This window comes from Octopus bimaculoides, chromosome 23 (genome assembly GCF_001194135.2).
Source record: "Octopus bimaculoides isolate UCB-OBI-ISO-001 chromosome 23, ASM119413v2, whole genome shotgun sequence".
Taxonomy (NCBI): domain Eukaryota; kingdom Metazoa; phylum Mollusca; class Cephalopoda; order Octopoda; family Octopodidae; genus Octopus; species Octopus bimaculoides.
In genome coordinates, this window is record NC_069003.1 from 17,001,852 (window position 1) to 17,012,640 (window position 10,789).

The 10,789-nt window shown below is 37.4% G+C and overlaps 1 protein-coding gene across 3 annotated transcripts in view; it reads right to left on the reverse strand.

The window, feature by feature from the left end:
• Positions 1–5,297, reverse strand: part of LOC106877136 (mitochondrial glycine transporter A) — a 59,169-nt gene extending 53,872 nt beyond the window's left edge. Inside the window, exon 1 of one of the 3 annotated variants that reach the window (XR_008266612.1) lies at positions 2,278–2,595. Coding sequence is in view for 2 of the 3 variants with exons in the window: in XM_052975879.1 (XP_052831839.1) it covers positions 2,278–2,367 (90 nt within the window). In the remaining variant the exon portion in view is untranslated. Of the gene's footprint in view, positions 1–2,277; positions 2,596–5,098 lie in introns of those variants that run through there. The other 2 variants (XM_052975880.1, XM_052975879.1) reach the window with 2 other exon arrangements.
• Positions 5,298–10,789: the final 5,492 nt, after the last annotated feature.

Below are 10,789 nucleotides of genomic sequence, written 5' to 3' on the forward strand. Positions count from 1 at the left end.
CTGTATGATGCATGTGTACGAACAGCCATGCTACATGGCAGTGAAACATGGGCCGTGACTGCTGAAGACATGCGTAAGCTCGAAAGGAATGAAGCCAGTATGCTCCGATGGATGTGTAATGTCAGTGTGCATACCCAACAGAGTGTAAGTACCTTGAGAGAAAAGTTGAACCGAAGAAGCATCAGTTGTGGTGTGCAAGAGAGACGATTGCGTTGGTATGGTCATGTGGTGAGAATGGATGAGGATAGCTGTGTGAAAAAGTGCCACACCCAAGCAGTTGAGGGAACCTGTGGAAGAGGTAGGCCCGGAAGACCTGGGATGAGGTGGTGAAGCGTGACCTCCGAACATTGGGCCTCACCAAGACAATGACTTCTGACCAAGACCTTTGGAAATATGCTGTGCGTGAGAGAACCCGGCAAGTCAAGTGAGACCAAAATCCAAGGCCTCTGCCAGGGATGTAGCCATCCCACTTATGCGTACCTTTACTTCATTGGACACTAAATTCAGCTTGCAAAGACCTGTCGAGGCAAGTGTAATCGAAATCGAACTAAATTCGATGACTGGCCCCCATGCCAACGTCTCCTTCATTGGACACTAAACTCGGCTTGCGAAGACCTGTTGGAGCAAGCGAAAGTGAAATCGTGATGGCACCTGTACCAGTGGAGCGCTAAGAGCACGGTTCGAGCGTGATCGTCACCAGCGTCGCCTTCCTGGCACGTGAAAAGTCGTTCGAGCGAGATCGTTGCCAGTGCCGCTGGACTGTGCAGGTGGCACGTAAAATACACCATTTTGAGCGTGGCCGTAGCCAGTATCGCCTGACTGGCCTTCGCGCCGGTGGCACGTAAAAGCACCCACTACACTCTCGGAGTGGTTGGCGTTAGGAAGAGCATCCAGCTGTAGAAACTCTGCGAAATCAGATTGGAGCCTGGTGTAGCCATCTGGTTCACCAGTCCTCAGTCCAACCCATGCTAGCATGGAAAGCGGACGTTAAACGATGATGATGATGATGATGACACACACACAAAAGATGTATGCATATTTATGTATGTACGTATACATGACAACACACTCCTTCACTCATCTCTCTCTCTCTCACACGTCCACATACAAAAAAGATGTGCGCATATTTATTTATGCATGTACGTATACATGACAACACACTCCTTTACTTATCTCTTTCTCTCTCACACGTCCATTTCATATACACGTACATACATCATAACTACCGGACCCATACATCTTTCACATTCTCCTCTCTTTCATTTTAAAACAAAAGTAAATGAATAAAAAAAAAATTACGGAAATTAACGAACAAGACCAGCTGTTTATTTTGGCATTGCTCCCCATCACTTCAAAGGCTGTGGTGAAAAACAATAGGAAAAATCCCTGTCAAAACGGAAAATTTTCATTTTATGTGGTCTTCCTTATCCGAAACACCTCTCTCCATACACTCAGAAAAAAAATGTCCACACAAATTTCTTTATAATCGTAATCTACGCAGTTTGAAAAGTATTTGTATAAACTTTCATTACACAAGGAGAGGATTGAAGAACGAATTAGTTATTTTATTACGTTCATAATTTTGAAGCCTCTTTAAATTAATAAGTAAACTTACTACGTGTATTAACTTCTTTCTTTCTCTCGTTTCTACATCACATAATCTAATCTCTTTCAGGTTTTGGGGGTTTCCCAACTTTCTTTTTTTTTTATCCATTTATAATCCTTTCACAAGGCCTGAAATTTACGGGGAGTTGAGTAGTCGAATACAACGATCCCAGTGCTCAACTGGTACTTGTTTTAATGACCTCAAAAGACGAAAGGTAAAGTCGACCTCGGTGGCATTTGAACTTCGAACATAAAGACGAATGAAATACCTCTAAGCATATTAATAATATTGACATTACACAGATGATAATGGCATAAAAGTTATAGGGAACGAAATCGAAAGAGGCACTTTTGTTGGTATGCCATAATATTAATAATTTTTTTTTTTTACCACAGGGACATCACATGAATAGGTTTACTTATTAAACTATTTAAATTAACGTGTGTATGAAATGTATGTTCCAGCCAAGCAAACACTATTCACAGACGCACAGACATAAACATATAAACACACACAGACCCCCACCCCCACCCGGCCAGGCATAATTTTAAAACGCAATAAAACGTCGAAATACTACAGAAGGAAGACACGAAAGATAAAAGCAACAAACAGTAAGATGAGTGGGGTAGGGAACAAAACTAGAGAAAATATAAACAAAATGGATGTCTCACAGTAATAGAAGAGTCTGTGGTGGATTTCGAGGTTTGTTGATGTATTGTTTCATGGTTTTTAACCTTTGTAGGTGGCACATCTTTCAGCATATGACCTTGATAAGGGTTTGTAGCAATGAAAGGTGGGAGTATAATATAAAATATATATGATATATAGAATGAGGTTAGAATTTAGTCGAAGAAGCCAGACGATGTTGAAAACAGTTAAGCGCTGAGGAACAAGACTGGTAAAATTGGCATTGACGGTGTAACATGACGTTCGTTCCCTGTGTGATAAATGTCTTCCTCTACACAAGTATAACATGAGTTTTCCGGAACCCTTGCTTCCAAAGCAGATGCTACGTTAGAGTGCAGTCCTGTATCTGTAGTGTACACCAGGGATGGGGAACTAGCGGTTCTAGGCCATTATGTGTAGCCTTTTGAACGAATCCAAATTCTGTAGAACAAATCTTTTTATTTTCATAAATGTTCATCTTTTATTTTCATTTTAACCTTAAAAAATCCAAGCATTTCGGAAAAAAGCTATCTTTTTTTCAAAACCCTTCTTCTTTAAAAGGTACTTTCAGATGACCATTTTCCCCAGTTAGCCGCAAAGGTCATTGATGAATAGGAAGATTCATACAAATCATTCGAAGAATACACAACTGTTATGTACTTATTAATTGGAGAATTCAGTGAAAGGTTCACTGACTTTAAGAATCATGACATCACAATCAAATCAGCATTTCAACCTCACGTAGTTGATGTTACCAAGGCTCCAAATGGAACCTTTTGAGCTCTCAGAAGATGACATTTTAAAGTCTTATTTGACACGAAGAAAGACCTGATTGAGATATCGAAAAATGCAATAGAATATCCATGCCATCGGCAACATGCATGAAAAATGCCTTCCTGCTTTTCAACCACTTATTGCCACAAATCTACATTCTCCCTAACCAAAGTCAATATGCCTATAGGAAAGTGGGTTATACATCATTAGATGTATACCTGACTTTCCTATATAAAATTAAGAATATAACGGAACGCTGAACTCCAGACTATCAACACAAACAACATTTATTCAAGGTGGTTAATATATACGTCTTCTGTGTGTGTGAGCATGGTTGTTGGGACGTTGGTATGTAGATGTGAGCGAGCTGTCTAGCGTAAGTTCGAAAGATGGAGAGAGACAGCTAAACACGTCCTTGCTCAATCGCTGGCCAGTAAGAAAGAGACAGAATGAAGCAGGAAAGCTTGGTTGTTGAATTCCACGCATGCGTGAGACTACGCATGCGCACGGCGTTACTACATGCCCTTAAGGTCACAGATGGCATAACCATCTAGAGGATCAGCTGAAACTGCAGACCTTCATGCTGCATCCAAATATTCAAATGCTTTTCTTAAAAAGTAGTCACAACAAAGTCAGTGAACTTTAGAAGTAAGAAAATTTTTTCATCTTTTGAAGTTAACTGGTACACAGAAATTAGATTTTTACAAAATAATGTAGATTTTGAAAAATATCTAATTGAAATTTCTTGAATGTGACCTTATTTGATTACAACTAACTGAATGCAGTCTTTGAAGGTGAAAAAGTTCCCCACCTCTGGTCTGTGCTATGAAATGACCTGATCTAGGTTATGATTAAGGTTCCACATGTTAAGGCAGCACCCCAAAGCCTTTCTGGGTTATTGATTTTTCTTCTGGACCAGAGATATTTGGTCAAACTATTCTAAATTAAACAATTATTAAATTTACTTCTATAATTAAATCAAGGCAATTTTTTGGTATTAGCACACAACGATATTTGCCCACACAACATTGCTTCATAATAAAGAGAGTGAATGACGTCTACTAAAACCAGAAGACTGCCTAAATTAAATACATGTACCAGTACATTAGTGTAGATTAGTGTAGATTATAAGAGGTTCCGGACCATCAATGTCCAAAATGGTGGTGTAGTACCTGTGTATAATATTCACTACAGTACCCATAAAGTATAATTATATATACACCAGGTTATAACTATATATCCTTATTCTGGCTATAAAATAAATGCCCACCTAGGGTATCATTCACAGCTCACTCTCTCAATCAAATTGACATCGTCTGAATAGCAGCACGGTGTACAATGTGCCAGGTGTCGAAGTGATCGCAAATCAACGCAACATGATATGTTTTGCTCAAAAAACAACGCATCACTCAGTCTACGAATTGAAGCCACAATCTCATGATCATGAGTGCAATACCCTAAGCACTCAGCCATGTGCACTCATGCCTTAATAATAATAATAATAATAATAATAATAATAATAATAATTCTTTCTACTATTGGCACAAGGCCTGAAATTTGAGGGAATGACTTAATTGATTATATTGGCCCCAGTGCTCAACTGGTACTTATTTTATCAACCCTGAAATAAAGAAAAGCAAAGTTGACCTCACTTGAACTTGAACTGAGATTAATTCATTAAATAATACATCAATCCATTAATTTCAGATTACTATTATTAATTCTGGATCAGAAAACTATAAGAAAGAAAAAAAAATCCATTCATTCATCCATCTTTGTCTTCCTACTATTCCTGAATGAGTTGTTGGGAGTAGAGTCCTCAGGTGCCACCTCCATGGGGTCCTATCCAAAGCAACTGTCAGTGCACTTAACACCTAATGTCAGTACAACCAGCAATAAGCCTACAGTTTGATCTGGGAAGCATGTAGTGAGAGTACAAAAATGCATGTCCCAGGACCCCTGACATTGGTCCAGGAGAGCATGACTATTAGTGTTGGAGAGGGAATAAAAAGTAATAAATAGAAATGAAAGAGAAATGTAGATGTGACTTACATGCGACATGGTGAATGATTTGGGTAGAGAAATATAGACAGTTGTATTTGAATACTGCTTGGCCATTGTTTGGTACATATTTAGGCCTTTGAGTGCTTTATAAACCTTCTTTCTGAGTTTGTGTGTGTGTCTGTCAGCTGAGGGCTGAGATGGTGGGGGAGAGAGAAACTAGTTCAGATTACATCGTAGAGAAACAAACAGGAGTTTATATAGATCAGGCCTTATCTACAACTGGATTAGACTTGTTCATGGCAAATCATTGATAGTATTGTTGTTATTATTGTTGCTGTTGTTGTTATCATCAACATGTTTATTATCAAGGTGATGGGCTGGCAGAATCGCTAGCATGCCAAACAAAATGCTTAATGGTATTTTTTCAGCTTCATGTTCTGAGTTCGAATTCTACCAAGGTTGATAAAATAAGCACCAGTTGAGCACTGGGGTCAATATAATCAACTTACCCACTTCCCTGAAATTACTAGCCTTGTACTTATAGTAGAAAGGATTATTATTATTATTATTACTATGCTGCCAAGGTTGATTTTGCCTTTCATTCTTTCGGGGTTGATAAAATAAGTACCAGTTAAGTATTGGGGTTGATGTAATTGACTTAACCCCTCCCCTGGTTATTATTATCATCATCACCATCACCATCATCATCATCATCATCATCATCATTATCATTATTATTATTATTATTATCATCATTATTTAGGCGACGAGCTGGCAGAATCATTAGTGCATTGGACAAAATGCTTAGCAGTATTTTGCCCATCGCTACATTCTGAGTTCAAATTCTACAAAGGTCAACTCTGCCTTTCGTCCTTTTGGGGTCGATAAAATAAGTACCAGTTGAACACTGGAGTCAATGTAATCGATTCATCCCCTCCCCCAAAATTGCTGCCCTTATGGCAAAATTTGCAGCAAGTTGGCAGAATTGTTACTATGTTGCGGAAAATGCTTAGTAAAATTTCATCAGCTTTATATTCTGTGTTAAAATTCCACTGAGGTCAATCTTACTTTTCATCCTTTTGAGGTTGGTAAAATAAGTACCAGTTGAGCACTGGGGTTAATGTGATCAACTTACTCCCTCCCACAAAATTTGAAACCATTATTATTATCAACTTGTTCTTATTTTATCGACCTTAAAAGGATGAAAGGCAAAGTCAACCTCAGCGGAATTTGAACACAGAACCTAAAGATGGACAAAATACCATCAAGCATTTTTTTTGGAATGCTAATGATGTGAGGGCGCATGGCCCAGTGGTTAGGGTGTTGCACTCACGATCTAGTGATCATAATTTCAATTCCTAGACCTGGTTGTGCGTTGTGTTCTTGAGCAAAACACTTCATCTCATGTTGCTCTGCAATCACTTCGACACCTGATGCATGGTACACCATGCACCTGTTCAGACAATGTTGATTTGATGGCGAGATTAAGCTAATGCGCAGCATGAACACTTGATCATTATAAACAAATCATTTGTGCAGGTCATTTGGCAAAAACTGAATGCTTATACTTCATCTTTGACAGGAGAGTCCATCATTATCATTTCATTTACACACCACAGATTAGACTGTTGGCAAAATTCCTAACATCAGGCAGCAAGTAAGCTTATATGCTAGGAATATTCCTAAATATGCTAGTTTTTCTTAATAATACTGTCTTCTGGAGCTGCACTAAACTTGGTTTTATGCCTTTTTCCTCTATCCATCTGTTCAAATCTTTAGGAATAGTTCCTAATACACCTTTAACTACAGGAATACATTTTACTTACACTTTCCATAGCCTCTATAATTAAATGGATTGGTTCTGGTATTTTGCTATTTTCTCTATACTTCTCATATTGACGTTCTCATCATTTGGCACTTCCTATTCTCTTTGTCTACCACTACTAAATAATACCTTCTAGCTTTATATTACTCTGTCTGAATATTAAAATCTCACAATATCTTATATTTCTCATTTCCTAGCACTTTACTAGGTTCATGTTCATACTACTTATCAGTATGATCAAATCCTAGCTGTGTATATAACTCCAAGTGGATTATTTCTCCTTAGGTTGTCACAATTTTTTAGTATCCTTTCTGTGCCAGCATACTATATTCACTAACTATATGAGTAACACTTTCTTCCTTTGATTTACATAACTTACATTGGGAATCTACCTGATTTTTGTCTATATTGATTTTTATCCAGTTAATCTTCAATGCCTGATCTTGTGCTGCTACTAATACACTGTCTCCCTCTTCAGCCTTCCTTTCTGTAACACCAGTCATGCCTCATTCTTTCTATTTTCTGTAACTATCTTTGGAAATCTACCATTCAAGGCCTTCTCTTGCCAGTCTGATAATCTTGCTTCTTTTTTTATGGGAGTTTTTAACTATTTGGATTTTTGGTTACAATTGGTACGGCTAAAATATTAATTGCTTTGATCTTGTATCTTGCATTTAGCTCTGCCTTGAGTATTGCCCTTACTCTGCAATAACATTCTTTTCCTTCATCATTGAATGTTTAATTCCATCACCTTCGTATACCTCTAAGTATTTGTAACCTTCCTTTGGTTCTAATTCCTTTATAACATTCTCTTGGTCAAGTTTAATGTTTCTGTCATTTTCCCTCTGATGAAGGTAGCTTTTATGCATTTATCTAGGCCAAATTCCATCCTGATGTCATCACTATTGCTAGTAAGCCATGCACTTTCTGGTCATTTGTTGCAAAAAGCTTTAAATCATCCATGTAAAAGAGATGATTTATAGTTTTGTTAAAAATTTTATAGCCACATAGTGCTTTATCGAGCAATTTGGGAAGAAGTATTAAGACTAGACAAAAAAGATGTGGAGATAGGGAGTCATCCTGGAAAATGTCACATGAAATTCTTATGTCCCCAGCATTTGACAATTCATTCTCGCTATTCAAAGTCAGTGTAGTTTTTCATGATTTCATACTTATAGATAAGAATTTTTGCAAAGTAGGTGCTATTTTATAAATTTCCAGACATTTCTCTATCCAGCTATGTGGTAGACTATCAAAATCTTTTTTATTGTCTATCCGGGCTATTTTGTGCTGTTTGTGACAATCTTCCAAAATCGTCTTATTCATTAGAAGCTGATCTTTGCAACTATAGGACCCATGTTTACCTCCTTTTTGCTCATTAGGGAATATGCTGTCTTCTGTAAGGAAGTTACTGGTGCATTTAATCAAGATAGATGTTGATATCTTATACATCATTGTGAAGCAGGTTAGGGTCTATAGTTTTTTGGTTCATTTGTTTCTTATTTTTTTTTTTTTTTTAGAAGTCGAAATATAATACTATTAACCAGTCAAGAGGGCATCATATTAAGTGCTGCAAAATATTGGGGTCAATGTAATCGATTAGTCCCCTCTCCCAAAATTTCAGGCCTTGTGCCTTTAGTAGAAAGGATTATGCTGGTTTATAAATTTTTTTTTTTTTTTTTACTCTGATGCAAGTATGTGAATAAGTGTTTTTTACTCATTGTGATGTAGTGAATTCAATTTTCTGATCAGTTTTGCTCTATCACCTCGTTTTTGCTTTCACATATCCCATTTTAACTATACTGCATATAAATTCAAAATGTAATGAGTTTATTTCATCTGTTACAAAGGCATATTACAGAAAAAAAAAACAGCATAGATAGAGAACATTGATGGAACTAAATTACTTGGATAATGCAATACACACAAATCATACACTGAACTGTAAAAGAAATGCAATTTTTTCAAATGTCATTTACCACATGGTAAATTCTGAAAATTTATTTCAGGGATGTAAGTGTAAATATTCCAAGACATACTGGTTTATGGCTGTGACCCAAATTGCAAGTAACCTTTCAACTTTCCTTGAAATGAGACACCAAAATGCAGCTGTATTGAATGCTGTGGGTGGCAGTCACAAACAATTATCATCAAAACCGAAATGCACATGCATCTCGTGGAGGTTATGGGTATAAAAAATTAGCTTGAATCGCGTCCCTGGCATTCATAATTTGGGATGCAACAGGTATGACCCAATTGTCAGTAGTGCAGAGAGAACAAGCTATTGGCTGATTACAAGCAGGGCATCATACTCTGGTTGTTGCAAAAGCTTACAATGTCCCTGTCAGCACCATCTATCACCTGCAACAGCGATACAGCACCAATAGCACTGCAGACTGTGCCTACAGAGGGCGCCCCCAGGCAGAGCCAGCCTTAGGAGATGTGGGTCCCAATTGGGAACAGTTTTGGTGGGCCTCAGGTTCCCAGTCAATTTGCACCAAGGTCTATAGAATCATAAAATTATTATAAATGTCTATTATGGACTTTATCTCTGTGGTAAAATAAAAAGCAATCAAAATGTGCACTTAAAAATGCCTGCGAGTTAATAGACTTGTAGCAGTGCTGTCAGGTTTACCAACTAAAACCACCAGTCATGTGACCAAGCATTTCCGCAGCAACAGGAACCTGGTGTTTCAGTAGTCAAACGCTGAAACATAGTCACGTGACCCTGGCTCACTGACAAGCTTGTGTTCCCTGCTATGTCTACACCACTGTCTTATTACTAGCTCTTCTGACAGAAGAGACAGCAAGGGACATTGCCTTGACAGCCGAGGAAAGCCAGGGAGCAGGTGAGATGTCACTTCCATCATCAAACTGCTAGCTCATTGTCATTTTAACAGCGTGCAATTCCATGTGAGCATGCTAAGTCTACCACACATGTAATCATATTTATTGAGAGTCCTGTCTTGTAAAAGTAATGCAATAAATGAGTGATCAATTTGAATACACGTTTGTCTTCATCCATCACACCAGGTAACTACCAACTTCAACACTACCATTTTAATATAAATTGCATAAGGATGGTCGAACAGGGAGAATCGTTAACATGGCAGCCGAAATGCTTTGTTGATAGCACAGAAAAAAATTTAATTTGATGCAAAAACGTCATTTGCAGTATATTAGGGGATGAGATTAGCTGATAGCACAAGGAAAAAACATTATTTCTCACCAAAATCAAGTTGGGTGTTGCTAAACTATAAATTTAAACTACATCTAAACTACGCCTTTTAAAAATATTCTGGCAAAAATCAGAAAGAAATTTAGCGACATCCCAAAGAAACTTTTATTTCTTGCATGTTATGCTAAAAGAGATACATGTAAAATGCAAACTATTAATTATTAATTAGAATTTTTCGGAAGCTGGTTATATACTTATTAGTTATTTTTTTTCTCTAAGCTCTGTTGTAAGACACAGTCCTGTCTGTGCGGCAAGAACTTTGTTTCTTAGCCATATGTTTCTGGATTTAGCACCAGTGTATGAAACCAAATGTCCCCGTTATTTGTGCTTGTCCAAAACTTGAATGGGTGCCATTGCAAAGAGATTTTCTGTTTTGAACAAGAGACAAGAAATTTTATCTCACTTCCCCAATCTTTCTCTCTCCCACTATACACATACATACACGTGCACGTGTGTGTGTATACAATTCCCCACAAAATAAAAACACATATACATACAATCATACACATAAATACAAAGACCTCAACCAAACCACTGTCAAAAATAATTGAACTTTTAACCTTTAACCATTGTAGCCAAAATACTGAGTACTGTATTATTTTACACATACACAACCATTTAGCCTTTTGCTTTTATCATTTTCATTATTTTTTGCTTTCTTTAATACATACATATA